Source organism: Puma concolor, chromosome C1 (assembly GCF_028749965.1).
Source record: "Puma concolor isolate L17-30 chromosome C1, mPumCon1.1.hap2, whole genome shotgun sequence".
NCBI classification, from domain to species: domain Eukaryota; kingdom Metazoa; phylum Chordata; class Mammalia; order Carnivora; family Felidae; genus Puma; species Puma concolor.
The window spans coordinates 196,465,610-196,488,127 of NC_141674.1; the positions used below are offsets into that span (position 1 = coordinate 196,465,610).

At 40.6% G+C, this 22,518-nt stretch overlaps 2 protein-coding genes across 20 annotated transcripts in view; one reads left to right on the forward strand and one right to left on the reverse strand.

The window, feature by feature from the left end:
• Positions 1 to 169: 169 nt before the first annotated feature.
• RPE (ribulose-5-phosphate-3-epimerase) lies at positions 170 to 20,155 on the forward strand. 10 transcript variants are annotated; one of them, XR_015255522.1, is made up of 10 exons: positions 170 to 296; positions 809 to 1,329; positions 2,008 to 2,039; positions 8,303 to 8,382; positions 12,802 to 12,941; positions 13,556 to 13,690; positions 14,385 to 14,471; positions 16,676 to 16,964; positions 18,058 to 18,140; positions 20,017 to 20,155. XR_015255522.1 is itself a non-coding variant. In XM_086719525.1 (8 exons), the coding sequence occupies exons 2-8, from the start codon at positions 1,219 to 1,221 to the stop codon at positions 16,796 to 16,798; spliced, it is 708 nt and encodes a 235-aa protein (XP_086575651.1). In that variant the 5' UTR covers positions 170 to 296; positions 809 to 1,218; the 3' UTR covers positions 16,799 to 18,609. The 10 variants fall into 10 exon arrangements, 6 of the variants coding, with proteins under 6 accessions (XP_086575651.1, XP_086575652.1, XP_086575653.1 ...); XR_015255523.1 differs by having other exon boundaries at positions 18,061 to 18,140; XR_015255520.1 differs by lacking the exon at positions 20,017 to 20,155 and having other exon boundaries at positions 18,058 to 18,609.
• The window catches only part of KANSL1L (KAT8 regulatory NSL complex subunit 1 like), a 133,331-nt gene continuing 129,266 nt past the window's right edge, over positions 18,454 to 22,518 (reverse strand). For all 10 annotated transcript variants that reach the window (XM_086719517.1, XM_086719520.1, XM_086719518.1 and 7 more), the window contains 2 exons: positions 20,942 to 21,110; positions 18,454 to 20,073 (listed from right to left, as the gene is read on the reverse strand). In XM_086719517.1, coding sequence (XP_086575643.1) covers positions 19,843 to 20,073; positions 20,942 to 21,110 — 400 coding nt within the window. In that variant the 3' untranslated portion in view covers positions 18,454 to 19,842. The remainder of the gene's footprint in view (positions 20,074 to 20,941; positions 21,111 to 22,518) is intronic.

The window sequence follows — 22,518 nt, forward strand, 5'->3', positions numbered from 1 at the left end:
GCTTTGATGTCTCTTCTCAACCCCCAGTCTCCAGTTCTTCCCTCCAACCCCAGATGAGCTCCGTTTTACTTAAGCTTTCCACCCCTATCTTTCAAACTAAAGCAGAATGGATATATTGGGAAACAGGTACCCAGGTTTGATTTCTCTGCCCCGATTATGACCTGATGGAATGACCAGTAGATTTCCTAAGAGGAATGTGAAGGAACTGGTTGCCCTCTAAACATGGCCAGGACCACCACGGGGTCCAAGTTACCACTTTCAATCAATTACAAAGTGCCCATTCCCTACCATCTAAGGTATGCTCTTGCTAAATCCTTTTTTTCCCCCCTCACGGGATTTCCCCCCACCCCCTTTTCCTGACCCAATGACCTTAGACACATTTGGCAAAGGAACAGACATGCCTACTCTCTTCCAGATTGGGTCCGAACAGTAAATAAATGTATTACAATTTGTCAACGAACCTCCATAAAAAGGAAAAACAAAAGAAAAATGAATAAGGATGAGGGCCAGAAGCCAAGAAGGGGAGTAGTAATAACAATAATCACCACCATTTTGTACTGGGCACCCGAGGTCTCGCGCTGAACGCATTATCTGGATTCACCTATCTGATCCTCACGACAACCCTAAACGCTGGGTAGGGGTCCTAACAGATGAGAAAACGGAGACTGGGAGAAGTGACCGCCGGGTTACCCAGTTAGTACCTAGAAGAGCGACGATTCCGCCCTAAATGTGACTCCTTCAGCTCCTAAAAAGAATTCAAGGAGAAAGCTATGAGAAGAAAGGATTTATTTGTTCTGTTGTTTTACAGGCAAGCACAAGCGCTGGAGAGGAGAGGACAGCAGCACAGGTGGAAACAATGGAGAAGCAAAAAGTGAAGTGAGGGCAAGGGCCGAGAAGAAAAGAACCCGGGGGATGTAAAGCAAAAAAAGATTTAGAAACTCTTCGAGTTCGGCGAGGGCTGGGAGACCTAAAAACTACTTCAAGAAGGAAGACGGAAGGAAAAAGGCAAGGGCCTGCAGGCGAGAGGCCCCACCCCTAAGCCCTCGGGCAGACAGCCCCGCCCCCGAGGGGAGGAGGGACTTCCTCCCTGCGGGCAGCTGCTTCCGGTGGAGTCCGGAAGACGCTATCGGGAAGGGACTAAAACTGCGCAGCCAATCGGGGCGACACTTTCGTCTTACCGGAGGACTCGTGGGTAACTTGCTCTTGGGAACCAGCACCATGGCGTCTGGCTGCAAGATTGGCCCGTCCATCCTTAACAGCGATTTGGCCAATTTAGGGGCTGAGTGCCTCCGGATGCTGGACTCTGGGGCCGATTATTTGCACCTGGATGTAATGGACGGGTAACTCCGCGGGGCTCGGGTCAGGGTTGCCGCGCGGGGCGGGCTCGGCGCACCTTTATTGAGTGCCTTTTGGGTGCACGGCGTCCCTGTACGGCGGAGCGCCGCACTCTGAACGCGGTGCTGAAAAGGGGACTTGGGGTGGGAGTCCTGGAGGCCCTGGCTGGAGCGAACCTGAGGCGGCAGCCTGGGCTGCGACCGCGTCCCAAACCCCACTTCCTCCCCTCCCCCCCGCCCCCCACGTAACGTGTGGCCCTAGCACTAGGACCTGGACGCAATTTTAAATCTCTTGGACGCGTCTCTCATTTTCAGTTAGAGAAACTGAGGCCCAAGGGGATAGGCATGACTTGCCCAAGCTCATATAGCTAGTTAGTGGCAAAGCTGGGGAGACAGACTTGTGTAACGATTAAGAGCTTGGTACCTGTAGCGAGATTGCCCGAGTTCTGCCATTTGATGGATCACCTGGGACAAGCCACTTAACCTCATTGAGCTTCAGTTTCATTATGTGAAAAATGGGAGTAACAATAGAACCTACCGCTTAGGCAATTTTGGAAGATGAAATGAGCCAACATGTAAAGCATACAGTGCCTGGCGTATAGTAAGTTCTCAATAATTATTAGGTGTTGTGTCATTGTTCGAATTTTGATTTTCCTGTTTATTTTCTCTTCAGGCACCCTGCTCTTCAGGGAGGTCAGTTTTTTTGTAAGTAATTTTTAAGCACTGTAGTTATAGCACATAATCGATATTGTTCAGAGTCAGTATGATGCTAGTTTAAGTTGGCTATAAAATGTAGAGTCTAACCTTGAGAAGACAGTAGGACTTTCAGGATTACACAACATTGTGACAGAGTTGCAAATTGTATTTTCTTGGGTTTGCCAAGTAGTTCCTTGAGCCCTGCTGATAACTGGCCTTAAAGCAGTAACAGCCATTACTTTGGGTTCCGGGTCAAAAAATAAATTTAAACAGGTAAAATTTCTGTGTGGCCTCGTGCAAATTTGCGAATTTGTTTTATTTACAAAAGATGATCAGTTACTTCCTGTTCTTTTTAATGTCACTCCTGTTACAAGAGTTTTGTCTTTCTCTGTTCTGTCTGGTTAAATCTGTTGTTTCTCTTTTATATCCGACTGAGTTATCAGTAAGTATCCCAACTGATCATGGCAAAGTCTTTACTTTAGAGTCTAAGCATTCTAGGCTAAGTGTGTAAGATTGGTAAGTATTACCTCTCACGAAAGCTTGATTTTTATTGTGTTATATACATAATTCATATTCATAGTTATGTACACGTACATAATTTTTGGAAAGCTCTGAGCTTTCACAGGTAACTGGAGGGTGTACCTCAAAGATGGGTAGGTACATTTTCATGTCTGGGATGCAGATTTTGTGTCTGAGACCCCTACCTCAGGATAGAACAGGCTACATGTGTACATGTGTAGTCTGTTTAACACAGAAAGCAATTTGGTGTTTTAAGTAAGTCTTGGGCCATATTTGAGTAACTGAATGGAGAAGATAATTTTTTCAGTGCACAAATCAAGAATATTAATGATAACAGTAGTAGCTAATATTTTTGAGCACGTAAGTGTTTTCAATGTTCTTTGTGAATTAACTCACATAACCTTATGAGGTTGGTGCTGTTGTTGTCACCAGCATTTGACAGTGGGGGAAATGGACACAAAGAGGTTAAGTCACCTGTCTGAGGTCTTCTAGTTAGGAAATGGTGGAGCCAGGATTAGAAGCCTGCAACAGCTTGTGTGGTCTCAGAAGTTAAATGTCTTCTGTGGGCTCTGGGCTTATCGGGAAGGATTAAGACATTCTCTGTCCACAAAGAACTAATAATTTATACAATTACTTTTGTTGTCTATTTTCCCATCTCTCCTGCTGTATTGTAAGCTCCCTGAAAGTAGGGTGTCTTTGGCTCACCTCTGAATACTCTGCAGGTAAAGCACGGTGACAGGCTTAGTTATAATTGGTTGAATGAATGATTGGCTCTATCATAAGAGAGGGATGTCTGATGAAACACCTTGTCTCCTCCCAGCCCAGTGGCAGACCCTGAGCTGATTAAGATACACATATTTGTTTTTTACTGGCTCCTTTCCCCCTTTGCCAAGTAACCTCTTGGTTTGACAAAATTAAATTCTCCAAACACCATTTTAAAACCTTTCTCTTTTAATCTTCACAACGTTTGGAGCTCAGAGGTATTTTGATCCCCTTTTGTAAAGGAGGAAACATTTAGGGAGTTTCAACCTCTTCCTGATGTCCCACCAGAAGAGGCAAAGCTAGCTGAGCTGCATTGTTTCCTAGGCCAGGTGTGTGAAAGTGGGGGCGTGGACTCCCCTTTCTAAGGTGGCCAGCCTCAACTTACCTTCTCTTCAGGTACTGCCTCTATGCTGTTCTTTTTCCTGGTCCCTTTAAAAATCTCTAGTATTCTAGTTTGGATGCACCTGTTGTTTCCCCTTTTCCCCTAAGGTCCCCGATTTCTCTCCTGATTAAAACTGAATGTCTTCATCTTGAAGGTCAGGAACAAGTTTTGGGAATACTGTGGGGGGTGGTGCACTAGTATGGTTGGATATTTGAAAAAAAAGGACAAATGAATTTTCTGGAAAAGAACATTGGAAAGCATATAAACCTGCCATGACAGGACAGTGATCAGAAATGTGCTGTTAGTCCTAAGTGTAGGAACAGAGCAAATATGCAATTTTTTTTTTTAAGTCTGTTTCTAACGTTTGTTTATTTTTGAGACAGAAACAGAGCATGAACGGGGGAGGGGCAGAGAGCGAGAGGGAGACACAGAATCTGAAACAGGCTCCAGGCTCTGAGCTGTCAGCACAGGGCCTTGACGTGGGACTCAAACTCACGGACTGCGAGATCATGACCTGAGCCGAAGTCAGCCGTTTAACCAACTGAGCCACCCAGGCGCCCCGCAGATATGCAATTTCTAAATTAGTTACCAGGATTTAAAATTGGGGAGATTTCACATGAGTACTGGATTGCTGACTTTTGAAAAACACCCAAAGATTTGCTAGCACTTGGTCCACAGCCTCATGAGGCCACAATGGGCTGGAGCTGAATGGCAGCCACCATCATTAACCAGGCTAGATGTTCTTCAATTGTCTTCTGTCTCCATCTGCCCTATATTGCTCCTCTGTGTTTTTTGCCAGCCCTTGGAAACATGAGATTGTGTTTTCTGATTCACAGGGAATGTTTTCTCGTTACAGACTTGCTCCATTTATTTATTTTTTTAAATTTTAATGCTTTTATTTATTTTTGAGAGCCAGAAAGAGAGCGCCATCAGGGGAGGGACACACAGAGAGGGAGACACAGAATCTAACACAGGCTGCAGGCTCTGAGCTGTCAGCACGTAGCCTGACGTGGGGCTTGAACCAATGAACCGCGAGATCATGACCTGAGCAGAAGTCGGATGCCCAACTGACTGAGCCACCCAGGCACCCCAACAGTCTTGCTCCATTTTAGATCAACTTTAATCCTCCGTTTACCATCTTTATCTTGAAAGATCTGGTAAAGGTTTTATCTCTCTGAAATTGATTGTATGACAATTGGAAACAGAGCTTCAGGTTGATGAGAGAAGATGATGAGAGATAAAATAATTATATACCTGTGCTGTAAACAATTATAGCTTAATCTCACTAAGTCTCTGGGGAAAAGGGATACTTTTTTATTGTATTTTATTTTTTGCAGACTGCAGAAAGTACCTTTAATAGGACAAAGAAAAAGAATAATACAATGGTGAAGCCGACTGCTTTGATGATATTTCTCTTAGAGTGAAATAATGTATTTTCCAAGCTGGTCTGATAAGAACTCCCAAGGCATTGGCGTGCCTGGGTGGCTCAGTCAGTTAAGCATCTGAATGTTGGTTTTCACTCAGGTCATGATCTCTTGGTTTGTGGTACTGAGCCCCGCGTCTGGCTGTGCCCTGACAGCGTGGAACCTCCTGCTTAGGATTCTTTCTCCTTCTCTCTGTCCTTCCCCTGTGTGCATGCACTCTTGCTCTCTCTCTGTCTCTCTGTCTCTCTCTCTTTCAAAATAAACATAAAAAAAGACCTCCCAGGGCATTTGTTGAGAATTCAGTTTCCCAGGTCTTCTTTAGTGTCATAGGGTTGGCGTAGAGCCTGTAAGTCCTTTTGTGACACGTGGTCCCAAGGTTACTGTTGCCTGGCAAATTTAGGACCCCTTCACTTCATGCTTGGGTTTGTTGCCTTTTTCTGTTTCAGCTTAACCATAAACCTTTGGTTTCTTGTCAGGGTATCGGTACCTTTCTGTTCTTCTAGTGTTCGTGGTGAGCCTAGAGCACTGTAGTACAATTAGTCATGCAGCTGGGGGAATCAGTAGTGTTACATGATATGCTTCTGTTTCCCAGTGAAGTAAAAAGTATATTTATTCTGTTCTCCTGTTTTCTCAAGATGTATGTGTTTATTATGTCTGTTTAATTATAAAGGCAACCTAAGGTTGAGCAACAAAAGTACTCTAAGGCCATGCAGCAAATTAAAAGAACAGTGAACAAAATCCCGATTTTCATTCCAGAGCTGTATGATACCCAGTAAGCCTCCCTGTCTGCTTATCTGACCCTCACCTCTGAGTTCCAGGTAAACATAACGAGCATCTTATCCATGCCCCTGGCAGTCATTGCTCTGAAGTGAAACGGTAGAATGATTTCTAGATACTAGAAACCCTACCTTCAAGGACCAGAGTGTTTGCAGGTGTCCGTACCTGTCCACCTTACCTGGTCCCTCTCACATGTGTCCTGAATCCTGACTCGTCTCACCTCCCCTGGACTTTGTTTTTTTGTCGTTATCAGTGGAGGGACAGATGAGCGTAATAGGTTAAGAGCCTGGACTTTGGAGCCAAGTTGCCGGTGTTTAATGCCTGCTTGTGGCACTTCACAGGCTGTGTGACCTTGAGCCTCTCTTCCTTGTCTGTAATATATGGATTATAGGAGCACCTGCACCATAGAGTTGTGAGGTTTTAATGAGTTAGTATATGGAACGTGTTTAGAATGGTGCCTGGCCTGTGTAAGTTTTAATTTTTTTATTAGCATTCATTGGTCTGCCATCTAAGCTTAAGGTCTTTTTTTTTTTTTTAATTTTTTTTTTTTTCAACGTTTTTATTTATTTTTTTTGGGACAGAGAGAGACAGAGCATGAACGGGGGAGGGGCAGAGAGAGAGGGAGACACAGAATTGGAAACAGGCTCCAGGCTCCGAGCCATCAGCCCAGAGCCTGACGCGGGGCTCGAACTCACGGACCTAAGCTTAAGGTCTTAACCATGGTTTATTCTCTTTTGAGCTCCTCACATCTAATGAGTTCACAAGTCCTGTCACGCGTTGTCTGTCGTCCTTTCCATTCTCATTGTTCCTTGCCCAGGCCGTCTTCCCACTTTATTATTTCCACTTTATTTTTTATTTTCTCATTGCTTTGTGTTTTTTTTTTTTTTTTTTTTTTTTTTTTTTTTTTAAGTAATGTCTGCTATGGGCCTTGAACTCACAACTTCGAGATCAAGAGTGACACACTCTACCAAATGGGCCTGCTTGTTTCTTGCTTTAAAACCTCACTTCATATTTACAGCAGGATAGAATCCAAACACTGAGCCAGGCATTTGATACCCTTGATGTGACATATTCTGCCTCCTGTTCTTTTCACCCTCACCAAGCTGAAGAGCACCACCTCTCCCCCACTTTAAACACAAGTTGCTTATTTTTGCCTTTGCTTCATTTCTTTTCCCATCTTTACAAATTCTTTGTTCTCTAAATCTCGTGATCTTCCCTTCTTTTCAAGTGCCATACTACTTGCCTCATATGGCCCACTTGTGGCTTTACCTTTTCTTGCTATCCTCATACAGGGTAATATCTACTACCTTTAACCAATAAAGCCCGAGTTCAGTGACTTAATGTTATAAAGTTCAGTTATTCACGTAACAGTTCAGCTTGAATATCCTTCCATGAAGAATTTCAGGGACGTAGTCTCCTTCCATCCTGTGACTCTGCCAGCCCTTAATGGCTTCTCTATTGGCAAAAAGGTGAAGTGAGGACAAAAAAGGAATACCGCTTAAGCTCCTGGCCCTGCAGTGACACGCATCACTGAAATTCACAGGCCTTTGGGGAGAACCAGCTGCACGGGCCACCTGGAGGTCAAGGGAGTCGGCTCTCCCCAACAAATACAACAGCAGGGCCAGGGATTCCGTTAGGTGTTAGCCATTTCTCGCCAATGAGATTATAAACTTTTCTAGGGTAAGCAGGAACTCCCGTATCATGGTACTTGCATAGAGGGGGTTTTGTTACATATTGAAATGAGCTAGTGATAGAACAGAAGGACAAGCGAGTAGGTCAGTGGCATGAAGTACTTTGGGGTCAGATGTCAGGAAGACTTACTCTGAATCCTGCCTCCGCAGATTATTAACAGGGTGACTTAAGGAAGTTATTTTTCCTGTGTTCTTCAGATGGGGCTATAACAGCATCTACTTCATAAGGCTGATGAGAAGATGAAGTAAGGTACATCTGGCATGCTGGAAACCCTCAGTAATGGGTGGTTAAACTGATTTAGTGCCCACTGAATGAAGTAGATTAGAAGTGGCCACAGGCCGCCCATGACAGACTAGGATTTGAGAGACCCATGTCAGAGTCCAGAACTTCCTAACTAGTGTGTGACTTGGGCAAGTCATAAAACTTTTGGAGTTTGGATTTGGTTGTCTTTCCATTTTTACCTGTTGGATTACAAACGATGGACTTAAATCTTGTGACACTGTCTGATTTTGTTGAAATATCAGGGAAATACTGCTTTGTAAAACTGAAATTACTGAGATATTTTTAGTATTTTTTAACACTGATGATGTTAAATACTACATGGAAAAATACTGCAATCACAGATGGTCCCATTTACCCCTATCAGAGTGCTTTTGAGAACAATACAGAAATTGAATTGAAAACATTTTCAGAGTAAGATTTTGTTTGTCTTATAGGCATTTTGTTCCCAACATCACCTTTGGGCACCCTGTGGTAGAAAGCCTCCGAAAGCAGCTAGGCCAGGACCCTTTCTTTGGTAAGTGGGTGTTACGCTGTCTGACGCTGGATGTGTTGCTCAAGTAGATGATTGATCTCTCAACCTCCAATTTCATCTGGAACCCCCAACCCCCACCCTGTGCTGGGTCTTCACTGGCTGCTTGTGATATGCCAAACTCTTTCTTGCTTCAGGGCCTTGGCACTTTAGCTGATCTCTTTGCCTAGAAAACTGTTCACTTGGCTGGCTCTGCTTTATCTTTTGGCCCTGAATTACTGGCGTTTCCTCAGGGAGAAGCCTTTCTAAGCACCCCATCCTAAATTAACCTTTATCCAGTTATCAGACCACCTTCCGTATTTTCTTTTTCAAACTTCCTTCAGTCAGATTACTTTTGTCCTTTACAGCAGGGATTTAATCCACTTTGTTTTACTGTGGTTTTTGTAGAGCTAAGCATAAACACAAGATTGGGGTTTAGTGTAATTGTTAATTCTCGTGAACGTGAATTCAGTCCACATGTTGTTACTGCTCTTTTAAGCTAAGTTAGCAACGGCTTGAAGCTGACAAATGTCTCGTACGTAAGAAGTTGAACAAATTTTTATAAATAATGTTCTTAAGTACCTTGGAATTTAGTAAAACTTAGGTATTTTTTATTGGCATATTGTAGGCCGATTTTGAGAAGGATTCTAGTTGTGCTGTCCCATGTGGTTGTCCCTACCCACATGTAGCTATTTAAAGTTAGTTCAGGTTAATAAAATGAAAGATGAAGCTTCTCAGTGGCATTAACCAACCATATTGCAAGCTCTCAGTTGCCACATGAGTCTAGTGACTGTTGTACAGTGCCATTCTGGAACATTGCCCTCGTTGTAGGAAGTTCTCTCCGTCAGAGCTTCTTCATAGGATCCATCTACTTTGCACATAAGAAAGGGTGCGTTACCACGTAATTTATGTGGCATGAGGGAAACCATGTTCCAGCAGCTTGTTCACCATTTTGAAATTTTCAAATAATGGAATGTAATCCTCTGATGATCTGGACTTTTTTATTACATTTTAGAAAATGAATTTTCTAAAATAAATTTGTTCTTATGAATATCAGGTGAATGAAATAAGTAGCCAAGTTTGCCCCCACCATGCTGTGGCCTTAGAGTCCTCTGCATCTGGCTTTGTATGAATTTAAAAGAAGTTGTTTTTTTTTTCTTTTTTTTTCTTTTACTTGGATTCCTCGCATCACTACTCAGTGCTATTTGTGTCTCCTACATTTGTGCCTCTCGTATCAATCCTACTGCTACAACCACACACAGTCTGCTCTTTCTTTCTGTTTTTAGTTTCTTTGCTAATAAACTTGCTACTAATCAGTCTGTCTAGAAGTGGGTCTACAGTAAAGATGAATGGACTCCAAATGCTTTAATGTTTGGGTTTTGTGACTTTTGCTTTTTATATTAAGACGTGTTTTTTTTGTTTGATTCTTGGATCTTGGTTGTTGGATGATTCATGTGTACATTCTAAGAAGTATTTCACAAGTTGCATGCATAACTGGTACAGTTCTGAACTGTTCAGTCTCAGTATTGAGTGGAAATAACCAGTAAGCAATCAAGTGATAGGGAAAAAGCTGTTATTTTTGTGCTTTGGTTTTGGGTGTTTTGTGTTGTTTTGTTTTTGTTTTCTTTGCTCTCATCTAAATCTGCGGTCTTCACGTGTGGTCTGAAGACCCCAGGAATCTCTTGCGGGTGGAACATGAGGTGATGACTATTTTCATATTACAGCGTTATTTGTCATTATTTGTGTGGATGGTACAAAAGCAATGGTGAGTTTGTCTGTTGGTTCCTTAGCCTGAATCAAAGCAATGCTATTGAACTATCCAAGTTGTTGTTAAATTATTCTTCACCACCATGTATTCATGGTACATATCGTTGAAGGTCAGTACAAATTATTAACTACAGTAAATCTGATGGTTGGGTGCATTTCTTTTCATGTTTTGTGTGCCAAAGCAGGAAGTACATATGAAATGCTTCTGCAGTATACCGCGTGATGATGGCTTTCTCAAGGAAAACCCACTTGCGCCACTGAGTTGTGAACTGAACTGGCTGCCTTTTTCACGAACACTTATCTTCACTGGAATGATAAACTGATAGATGAACTATGGTTATCAGACTTCAGTATTTTACTGACATTTTCTTGAAAGTTAACTAAGCCTGTCATTTCAAGGAAGATACCTCATTAATTATTGTTTCCACTGATTAAATTAGAGCTTGCAAATGAAAATTTGAATTTTGAAGAAGTTGTATCTGCTTCTGTGAGCTCATTAGCTTTCTCCTGTTTACAGCTGTTGTGATAAAAATCTGTGGTGTTGTGTAATTTCTGATAGCAAATAATAAAACGTGTCACTCTTTGGAAGTCCTATGTAATGCAGCAAACCAGTACTACAGAGATCCATTCAAAGTGTACTAGGGCAGGCCAGTGGCTGTTAGTGTAACAAAGCTCAAAAAGTTCATGGGTAGAGTTTACAGATTCCACATTGCAGCTAACCTTTATTAAAGTCCTACTTGCTGAGTTCTGGGGTAGAAGTAGAAGAATATCCACACTGGTCTGAAAAGGCTATCAATGTACCCCTCCCTTTTCTGTGTACTTTTTTCCCTTTTCTTCATATAAAACAACATGTTGCAGCAGACTGAATGCAGAGCACGTGTGAGAATATGGAGGTCTTCTGTTCAGCCAGACATTAATGACTTGCAAAAGTATAAAATAAGGTCACTCTTAAGTTAACATGTGATAGATTTATTATTTTTTTTTAAATGAGTTCAGTAGACACTTAAAAATTGCTTAGTTTGAATTTCTAAAACATTTTAGACAGTGTTAAATACAGTTCACATCAACATCGTTTTGGAGGTCCTCAGTAATTTTTAACAGTGTAAGCGGAGGCTGATGTTGGAACGTTCAAGAACTGTGACCTCAGTATTACCTACAGGCAGATGACTCACTGGACTGGTCGCTCCCTGAACACTCTCCATTGAGGGTTCCCAGCGGTGACCGCACGCCGGAGGTGGACTGGCATAGCAGTCTGTTAGCGAAAGGAATGAGTAGATATTTTAAAGCAGATTGATTTTTCCTTACTTATAACACAAAGAAAATAAGAAACACCAAATAGAGTTTGTCTTTTAAAAACAATGTTTTACCTGTTAACATAGGTTCTATTTTTGTCACTTGTTAGTTTAGAAATACAAACTTTAATCTCGGCTTTGTCAAGCAGTATCCCCTTTTCCTGATATTTTTCAAAGCCTTACTGCATTTTATGGTCTTAGTTGAGTCTAGAATTCTAGACATTTTTTCTTTAATGTAGCTCAGCTGTATCAGAGGTATGCTTCCTCTAGCAAAAAACAGACAAACTCAAAACTCTTCTTAGCATATCTGTCTGACCTAGGAGTATTTACTGTTTCCTTCTTGACAGCAATATTTCTTGACTTAACCACTTTTAAGCCGCCCTCTTCTTGTTAAATGGTCTAATGTTTCAAGTCAAGAACCTTAAGAAGGCCACCCCCACTCTCCCTAACGGATCCCTGTGATTTGAGCTTTACAGTTAGGATGTGTGTCAGACCTGCAGTTACCATGTCCTTCCCTCGAGACCCGTCCCCCGTGGTGCAGTTTTCAGGCTCCCCTCCCCCTGCACATTGGCCTGCAGCAGCTCCCACTGCCGTAGCTGCAGAGCAGACCCAGAATCCTGCCGCTGCTTGCCAGTTTCAATCACTGCCAACGTCATTTCTTCCTGGGTGACTACTGTGGCTTTCCAGCTTAGATCTTGTCACCTCTCCGCTCAGAATCCCACAGTGCTCCCCCCCCCCCCCATCTCGTTCAGAATAAAACCCAGTGGTCTGCAGAGCTCCAGGCTGTGGCCCCTCATCCCGTGCCCCTGTGATCCTCCTGCCCAGCCACGCTGGCCAAGCTACCAACCCAGTGTGTATTGTATTAACGTAGTTTCGTTATGGTCTGTCCCCACCCCCCCACTAAGAATGTAATCCCCATAACAGCGGAGATTTTTGTCTGTTTTTTATGCTCTGTCCCTGGGGCCTAGAATACTTAATGATGCAGTAAGTGCTCCATAAGATATTGTAGAATCACTTTATTTAGCTTTCTTATAAATGAGAAATGAAATCTGCATAGATAATAGGACTGTTGAGAGTTTTTTTTTAGACTAGCATTTCCTGGACCTAGGTTTCCTGAATTCTAGTCCTTTTCATATATACCATCATATGCCTTTTGTGGAAAACTGGTTTTTTGAGAAATGAGTTTAACTAAAACTGTATCTTCAAGTTAAAAGGAGGCTAGCAATACAGCAGTGTCATTATTTAAGAATTCTTTTAATGCCAAGTAGTTTATATCCAAACAGCCAAAACTGCAGGCTGGCCTCACCAATATGGGGCAGGTATCTTCCTTTCAGTAGTATTCAGGAGATGTGTCTTTTCTTTCTAGATATGCACATGATGGTGTCCAGGCCGGAACAGTGGGTAAAACCAATGGCTGTAGCAGGAGCCAATCAATATACCTTTCATCTTGAGGCTACTGAGAACCCTGGGGCTTTGATAAAAGACATTCGGGAGAATGGGATGAAGGTGAGGGGCCAACAGTGACCATAACGTTTTAATACTCTTCACTCTTGGTGTGGACGTTTCATTAGAAGACAGGAAGTGATAGGCAGAGAAGACCAGACTTGAGCAGTTGTTTTTTAGCTGAGGAATCAGAGTTGAAGTATAAGTTGTCTGTTAGACAGGATTTCTATGTTCCCCTAATGTTTTCTGAAAAGTACTGCCTTTTAGGAAGATTTACATTTGGGTAGCCTTGTTGACTCTTTTAAAAAATAGTTTGAATAACTTATGCATTCCATTTCTGTGTATATTCTACTCTTTAAGAATAGATATTTGTAGGGGCGCCTGGGTGGCTCAGTCGGTCACGCATCTGACTTCGCCTTGGGTCATGTGCTCACGGTTCGGGGGTTCAGGCCCCATGTCGGGCTCTGTGCTGACAGCTCAGAGCCTGGAGCCTGCTTTGGATTCTATGTCTGCCTCTCTCTGCCTCTCCCCTGCTAGCGCTCTGTCTCTCTCTAAAATAAATAAATATTAAAAATGAATTTTTAAACAATAGATATTTCTACTGGGTCTGACATGCCATATTAATATAATGTGGAAATAATTATTAATGTGATGTAGCAAATTTGTCTCTGTTATAGGTTGGCCTTGCCATCAAACCAGGAACTACAGTTGAGTATTTGGCACCATGGGCGAATCAGATAGATATGGCCTTGGTTATGACAGTGGAACCTGGGTTTGGAGGGCAGAAATTCATGGAAGATATGATGCCAAAGGTAAAGAAATATTTGGTTTTGGGGTGAGGCTTTTATAGTGTGTGCACATTCGGTAAGCCTGTATTGAGCCACTTGTGTATTTAGCCATGTCCTGTTCTGAAGATGGGGGGGGAGGGGGATGCCTGCAGATCCCTGGAGTACGGTGTGATAAATGCTGTATGAGATTTAGCGTGGAAATCAGGAAAAATATCACATCTTAATCTTGAAATTTTCTGTCAAAGGCATTATCCCTGTAGCCTTTCGATCTCTTGGGAGATCTCTTTTCATTGAACATTGAGGGTTTTTTCTTTGTCTTGTTTGCATGAAGTATATTCTCTGCAAAGCCATGACAAGTTCAGTGCCATTCCCCCAGAAGAATAAGCCTTGCTTTTATGAAGCTGGATTTGTTTCAGTATATTAAAAAGGAAGGTATCCCTGATCATAATTTGTATTAGTAGAAAGTTAACTGTGTGGTGGGCACCTGGCCGTCTCAGTTGGAAGAGCATGCAACTCGTGGTCTCTGAGTTGTGAGTTCGAGCCCCATGTTGGATATAAAGACTACTTAAAATAAAGAAAGAAAAATAAAGTTACTGTGTGAGACACTTGGAATCCTGTTTTAGTGGCTAGTATTTGGCTATTTGATTTTTTATTTGGTTGTTTTTCCCCTTAGGAAATATCCACCTTAGGAATTACTTATTTCTTCGTGTATATCTAGGTTCATTGGTTGAGGACCCAGTTCCCGTCCTTGGACATAGAGGTCGATGGTGGAGTAGGTCCTGACACTATCCATAAATGTGCAGAGGTGAGATTGCTCTTCAGGTCACAGCTGAACTGGTCACAGACCAGTTTCCTATCAAATGTAATGTCTAGAACATTGTCTTGTGCGCCAAACAGATTTCCTGTGTTTCCTAAATTGCCTCTCTTTCTGGGAAAGGTATTTTTTTTGTTCAAATGTAGAACATTGAGAATAAAGAGCAATAAGTGAATATTCTGAAATCACATAATCATTAAAAAGTAAGTCCCAGTTATCTCATTAATGCTGAAGGAAGTTATTTTTTAAAAAAGAATATGCTGAATGCCAGCCTTTGGGAGATCATTAAGTTCTAGGCCTTGGAGTAAGACATTTTTCCAAAATAGGGAAAGAAAATCTCTACCTGCTTATAAAGTGAAAAGATTGTGATTTTGTATAGCTTAGGTGTATTAGTTACTGGTTTGTCCCTTGTAAAAACTGACTGGAGCCGTTTCTGATGTAAATTTTGCTCTGATTTCTGGATAGCTGTGCTCCTCCTCTACGTGAGGGGGGAGGAGTCTTCCCAAGTAGCCAGCTGAGCTGAGTTAATGAAGCCCTGAGCTTCCCAAGAGGGTGCCAGCCCTTCCTGTAACACTGCAAGTCATTGACGTTTATGTGGCCTGTTTTTATTTAAGCAACATGGTCTAATCTGCACTTTAAGTTTTTTGTATAAATGCCACACTTTTCTGCTTGATACTTGTCAAAAGCCGTGGCCGTGAGATACTTCTGGAAGAGGAGCTGACCGGGTGATTAGTGAACGTATGTCCCTTGACTACTTGTGGATTTCTCGTTACTGAACTGTGCTGTGCCTTTGGGCGTTTTTCCTGCTTACATTAAAACCATGTTAGGCTGTAACCCTACAAAACTCATTTTTTTTTACATTTTTGGAAGGAATGTTTTTGGAGATGTACACTGTATCACAGAGTGACGGTGTCTCCCGGGAGGAATTTTCCTCCCTTCTGCTGCCTCTCCCAGTAGCCTCCTGCCACTTTGTGCCGGAAGTGGATCACGTGACAGACTGGGTTTCCCTCAAGTCAGATCCTGGGAGTGCAGAGCTAAATTTGGACTTCCCTTACTTGCTTTTTCTCTTTGATTTCTTTGTTTCCACATTTAAAAGTATATTGAATATCTTTTTTAAGCCCTTCAAAGCCTTTCTGGAATGCAGTGAAGTAATACATGAAAAAGTGCTTCATTCTTTCTGACGTCAGAAGGAGAAATTATTTAATGTTGCTGTATTTTATAGTTTCACACTTTAGCAATAATGGTCTATCAATTCCTTCACAGTTGACCCTTGAACAACGTGGGTTTAAACTACCTGGGTCCATTTTTATGTGGATCTTGTTGTTGTTGTTGTTATAGTAATGTAATTGTATTTTCCTTATGCTTTTCTTGTCTTTTTTTTTTCTTTATGTTTATTTTTGAGAAAGAGACAGAGTGTGAGCGGGGTAGGGGCAGAGAGAGGGGGAGACACAGAATCTGAAGTGGGCTCCAGGCTCTGAGCTGTCAGCACAGAGTCCGACATGGGGCTCAAACTCACAAACTGTGAGATCCTGATCGGAGCTGAAGTCGGATCCTTACCCGACTGAGCCACCCAGGAACCCCAATTCCTTCTGCTTTTCTTAACACTCTTCTCTAACTTTATTGTAAGAATACAGTATGTAATACATGTACCAAATATGTGTGAATCAACTGTTTATGTTATTGGTAAGGCTTCCAGTCAGTAGAAGGGTTTTAGTAGTTAAATTTTGAGCGAGTCAAAAAGTTACTCACAGATTTTTGACTGCACATGGGGTTGGTACCCGTAACCCCTGCATTGTTCAAGGGTCAACTACAGAGTCCAAAGATTAAAAGATAATTTGTTTTTTAGTAGCCTTAGGGGCACTGGCATATTTTGGAAAAACTTTAATAAAGTTGAGGATTAAAAGATTTTTACATCTTTTTTTAAATATTAGCAAAGATTCAGTGTCGTTTATTTAAAGGTGGTTATTAAAAAGCCAGTGATTTCTTAAATACATTTAAAAATCATTTTATGTTTTCATTTGTTAAGCATTTTATTTGTTCATGGAACTAGACTGTTTGAAGTCTGTTCATCTCAAGGTAGCTTTCGTGCATTTAAAGCACTGACGAATGCAAGGGTAGAAACTCTAGTCCAGAAATTGTTTTAAGCTTCTCTGCGTCTTCCTTTGAAGGATAACCTGAGTGTTTACTTCTTCCAGGCAGGAGCTAACATGATTGTGTCTGGCAGTGCCATTATGAGGAGTGATGACCCCAGATCTGTGATCAACCTGTTAAGAAATGTTTGCTCAGAAGCTGCTCAGAAACGTTCTCTTGATCGATGAAACCGTGAGGAGTCCAGTTTTTACGCTCATGAAATCTTTCTCCTGGAAAACAAGAATATCGACTACCAAAACATACCACAGTTGAAGCAGGGCTGTTTCTCTGAGCAGCTGTTCATTCCAGTGACTAAAATCTATCCTGCAGAATGTTCCAAGAGGTTAGAAATTGGTGTGTATGTCTCCATTTTTAGTGATGGAATTTAAAGATTAGTGTGGTAAAATACCATTTTTACTGGGAGACTTGATTTTTATAAGAGTAAAAATATGGCTGTATTAATAGGGTTATAAACAGAAATGTGTCTTAATGCCTACTGAAGGCATACTAGCTACTATGAAAAATATTTTTTTCTGCATTTTAAATCTTCTCGTTTCTTGGTTGTTTTTCCAAAGCAAAGGAAGTCCTTATGTTTTTCCTGTTTCATGTCATTTTTGATTTGTGTGTGTGTATGAGAGATAATATGAGTAGAATGGAAGTAATTTGCTTCTTAAACATCTGTTTTTTTATTTTGTACCTTATATTTGATACATAAAAACTGCACAGTGTATGAAGCCCAGGGATTTCAGGTGGTCTAAAATGCAAGTATAGATTTTACAAAATTTATACAAATATAGATTTTATCAGGGCGTTTTTCCTTTGTTAGCTTTGCTGGAAGGGCAGGTTACACAGTGATCCCCACCTTTTCTTAATCCTCCCCACCATTCTTAAGGACATGAAATAATGTGCTAGCTCCAAGCAGAAAGGAAAGGAAAGCCTCTGCTTGGAAGTGATATTGAGTTGAATCTGGTTCTCCTTTCCAGCGGTTTGACTTAGCAAATCAAATCAACCAGCCTCTTTGAGTATCTGTTAACTGATTTATACACTGAACGTAATTACAGTTACCATGCGGTGTTGTGTTGAGCACTAAGAGATACTATGTATACGTAAAGCTTCCACTACTAGTCCCAGAATTGTAGGATAGTAGAATTGAGGATGCTCAATACAAAGTAGCTATCATTACAGAAGTTTATGTTTTATAGCCTATAAAGTATTTTGATATAATTTCATTAAAACCACAAATCACTCTTCTGAGTGATGGGACAGGTATTTTTGTCCCCATTTAAAAAAGGAAGAGAGAAAAGCTCAGGAACAGGCTGGTACCATGGAAAGAATCCAGTAGGGCAGAGGATTTCTGGTTTTACTCTTTTCACAAATGGAGCCCTTGGGAGGTAGATTAGGCAAAGGTAGCCTCGTTTATTTAACCTTGTCTAATTTTACTCGGTAGCAGAACCAGATGGCTGAGGATATTCTGGACGTTATGGATTTTGACCCCAAGGATATATATTATATTAATCCAACAAAGACCAGGTAGGCTAAAAGATGATAAGGTAGAGTTAATCCATAAATATTTAAAGTTGTGTCCCAAATTATACTTTGACAACAAATATGTATCTGCCACTTGCAAATAGTCTTGATATATGGCAAGAAATAACAGGACCTAAACTTTAGGCTACTATGAGTTTTGAGAAATAAAAAGTTTGAAAAATAAGAACATTAACACTTCTGCATAGAATAGAGCTTGCTTGTTTTTTTCCTATACTACAGTGTAAAAATTTGTTTTTGACTTAGGAAAGGTTTGTGCCATGAACAGGTGCCGTTTAATCAAATCAGACAACACGAGGCATATAGAAATAACTTTAATTAAAAAACTTACATAGAAGATTATAATGTCAGACATGACAAAAAGATTTGAGCTTATTTGCCTAGACAACTTGGGTTTGTCTGGCTTTTGTTTTCTTTTTTAAAAATAAATGTACAGTAAAACTACAAGCAAAAATTTGTCAGTTTTGAATTTGAATTTTTTTCCTTCTTTAAAGGGACTAGTAGAATTCCCCATCCCTAACAAAAACTTGGTGTCAGTCCCCCAGACTAGGCCAGGTGGCCAGGATTGTCAGTTATATGGGGACTATAACTTGAATAACCTTTTTTTTTTTACATGAGAGAAAGCGATTCATAAATTGTCCTCAACTTTTATATAGAAAAAATTATGTAATAGCTTCAAGAGGTTTCTTTAATGTATACTCCTGTATTCAGTACTGAAGCACTATCCTTTAAAAAAATTTCTCACTCTAGCATACACATGAGAATAGATGCTTGTTTGGGTAGAGTAAGCTAATGGTAAGGAATGACCAAATTAACTAGAAATACAACATTTTTTACTTTCCTATTTGTTGCTCATTTTCACTTGGGGTCTTCTCTTTATGAGATACATAGGATAGATAAAACTCAAGTTTTAAAATTAGACCAATATTTAACTCTGCTTTGCTTGTCTTAATCTGTTAGGAGTGAATAGAAGATGATCTGAATTTAGTCCAACAGATAACAGTGATTTCAAATAAAGGCATATTGTGTTATCTGGTATAGAAATTTCCATATATAACTTCTATTGGTTAAACATGTTTAAAATCTCCATAGTCACTGGGAACCTGTGCTTTATAGTGCAGCTTACATTCCATGGGATAATTCATCCATGCATTTCAAGTGGAGTGGTCACTGCCAGTGTTTTTTAAAACTACGTGTGTGTACATGTATGTGTATATACTCTATACACACATATTTGTATATCCCCATATACAAAGGCATATATTTGAGGCAATTTTAATGAATTACCATAGAAATTACATAGAAATGTATAGGAAAAAGAGCGATCATTGATGCACAGGTGTTTCTGTGTGTGTACATATGTATGTGTGGGTATGAAGTCTTTTAAAAATTATTTACCCAGTAATACGATTTAACATCAGCTTGCAGCAGTTAATTTTCTGGTGCTTGTGATTTGCATCATAAACACAAACGACTAGCACTTGTCTGTAGGTGAAAAGCTAGTTATTCCTGTGGTTCAAGGAAAAAGAGACCTACCTTGCCTGTTTTAAAACAGCATAAAAGATTAATACATGCAGTACATGCTCTTATTCTGGAATTGTGGCTGAGGGGGTGGGGGATGGAGAACAGGGCTTTTTTTTTCCTCCTGCTTTCCATTCAGTTACATACTTTTTTTAACCTTTCCCTGTCACCTGTTTTTTTTAACATGAGTAAGTCCTAGACCAAAAGGTTTGCATTCTTCCATTTCATCTGTCTGCCTTTTTGGATGGTGACCGTTTTCTGGTGCACTAGTACAGAAGACTTCTCCACGGAAAACGGGGCTTGAACTTTCACTATGATCCTTTTTTTCATCTTGACATAGTAAGGCTTCTGTGTCTTCATCCTTCAGTGGAAAAGTCCGTCGTTCCCACCACAAAGACTGAAAGAAAGAGAAAACCTTTTCAGTTAAGTTTCAACTAGTTGGTTTAAAGTTCATGTATCCAATAATCCTTAAATGTCAACTGTGTAATTATCGTTTGGTTCTTTAGCACGTCAATGTACACATTTTCATTTGGGCCTAAAGATCTAGCAACTCCAATGGAACATTCTGGCAATTGTTTAGAGACCTTTGGGAACTATCTTTCCACTTCACCCTTCCACAAAGAGGAAACACCGCTATAAGGCACGGGTCTTCCTTATCAGCACAGGAGCGCTTTGGGAAAAGCCCCTTTAAAGGTGTTTGATCTACTTGAGTGTCTCCATTTCCATCCCATAACTATCACAGACACCTATTGACTTTTCCTTCCCCGAGCTTTCTACGACTTGCCTATTAATTTTTATAGTTTCTGCTCTGTGTTCTAGATACAGTTCTTCTTTTTCAACACCTACTTATGAAGAACAGTGCAAAAATTTATAGATGGTGTGTTAGAAATCATTCCCTGTGAGGTAAGAACTGGATCCACGGGGAGACAGGTAAAAATCTGTTATGAAGGGAAGAGAACTAGCTGACATTTGCTGTGTGCCAGGTGCTGTTCTCTCTAATCAGATTTGTGTCGTCATGAAACTTGGATAGAATCCCCATTTCCTAACAGATAAGTGAGTAGGTGGAGTTAGATACTGACCTGTTCTACGAAAAGATAAGGTGTGTATGATTAGTGACAGAACTAGAAAATTTGTACCCAGCAGTTAACGCTGGATTGTTATGCTGAATTCATTAATTGGCAACCAGCAGGTTTCTACAAACAGGTTTTCAGAAGGGTAAAAGGCATTGAAAAAGAGGTGTCACAGGTCATGTATATCATACTTACCTTGAGTTCTTGACTTTGATTTAAGGAAGGTGAGCCCCGTGTGCCCAGATCCTGGCTCTGCGGAGAAGGCTCAGCAGGACTCTCGGCAGCACAGTGCTGAACACCACCAAGGTCGTTAGGGTATTCTTTCAAGAGCAAGTCCTGTCCTTCAACGTTTCTACTGTAAGCTCTAGCAAGAAAATCAAGAAAATATTTAATTACTATTTCTTGAGGTCTTAACGTTTTATGAACGACCCCTAAGTCCATTTAACTTGGTAGCTTTTCTTTAAACAGTTCTGCCCAAAAGATTTCTAAAAATTCATCTGTCAATCTTCCTGATGCTTTCTCAAAGACTTAAACAGTATGTTATGAATACTATTTTATGAAACTGCCAAATTATAATAGTGGGTTTCAGGTTTTCAAGGAGGGAGTTTTTGTTGTTTTATTTTTAAATAAGAAAGGACAGTTACTTGACCCTTACAGTCTTTCAGAGTTCCCAGAGTATTCTAAGACTATTATAATGTCATCCATGTAAGACTCGATTCACATTTTCCTCTGTACTTCTAGAAAATTATATCTCTGGAATGTGGAGAAAGAAGACAATTGAGTCTTATATGTGTGTTAAGATAACTCTTGGAATAAGAATCTACAAGAAATCGGGATATTTTCAGACCTAAAGAGAGAAATGTGTTTTCAAAATACAGTTGAGGGGCGCCTGGCTGGCTTAGTAGAGCATGTTAACTCTTGATCTCGGGGTTGTGAGTTCGAGCCCCACATTGGGTGTAGCGATTACTTAAATAAAAGTACAGGTGACCCTTGATGAACACAGGAGTTGGGAGCACCAACCACTTTGTGCATTCAAAAATTCACATATAACTTTTGACTCCCTCAAAACTTAACTATTAATAGCTGACTGTTGACCAGGAAACCTTACCAGTAATATAAACCAGTCAATTCACACATTTTGTATATGTATTATATACTGTATTCTTACAGTAAAGTAAGCTAGAAAAATGAAATTTGTTAAAATCGTAAGGAAGAGAAAATACATTTATAGTACTGTACTATTAAAAATCTGTGTGTAAGTGGGCCCACATAGTTCAAACCTGTGTTTGAGGGTCAACTGTACTAAGTAAATGAGAGGTGCCCCCACACTAAATTTAGTGACTACCCAGACTTCATGATCTTCCTGAGTTTCGGCTATATTAAAACACAGTGAAATGTAAATATAAAATACCATGGGCTTTCTCAAATATATAATTACTAATTACGTTCTCAGGATTTAATCCTCCCTCCCCAGAAGTCATATTCAAAGTATTTTAGACCAGGTGCTTTTTGTCTTTTAATTTTTTAAATGTTTACTTATTTTGAGAGAGAGAGGCAGAATACGAGCAGGGGAAGGGCAGAGAGAAAGGGAGACATGGAATCCAAAGCAGGCTCCAGGCTCTGAGCTGTCAGCACAGAGCCCGACGCAGGGCTGGAACCCATGAACCTTGAGATCATGACCTGAGCTGCAGTCAGTCACTTAACCGATTGAGCCACCCAGGTGCCCTAGACCATCTGCTTCTTAGACTGGTTTTTTGAGAACATTTTTAAAA

What these genes read in the sequence shown, in the direction of transcription:
- RPE (XM_086719525.1), top strand. Translation starts at nt 1,219, where the DNA reads ATGGCGTCTGGCTGCAAGATTGGCCCGTCCATCCTTAACAGCGATTTG. An exon ending in CCGATTATTTGCACCTGGAT is followed by an intron (nt 1,330 to 2,007) that starts GTAATGGACGGG and finishes TTTTCTCTTCAG; the next exon opens with GCACCCTGCTCTTCAGGGAG. An exon ending in CTATCCATAAATGTGCAGAG is followed by an intron (nt 14,472 to 16,675) that starts GTGAGATTGCTC and finishes TACTTCTTCCAG; the next exon opens with GCAGGAGCTAACATGATTGT.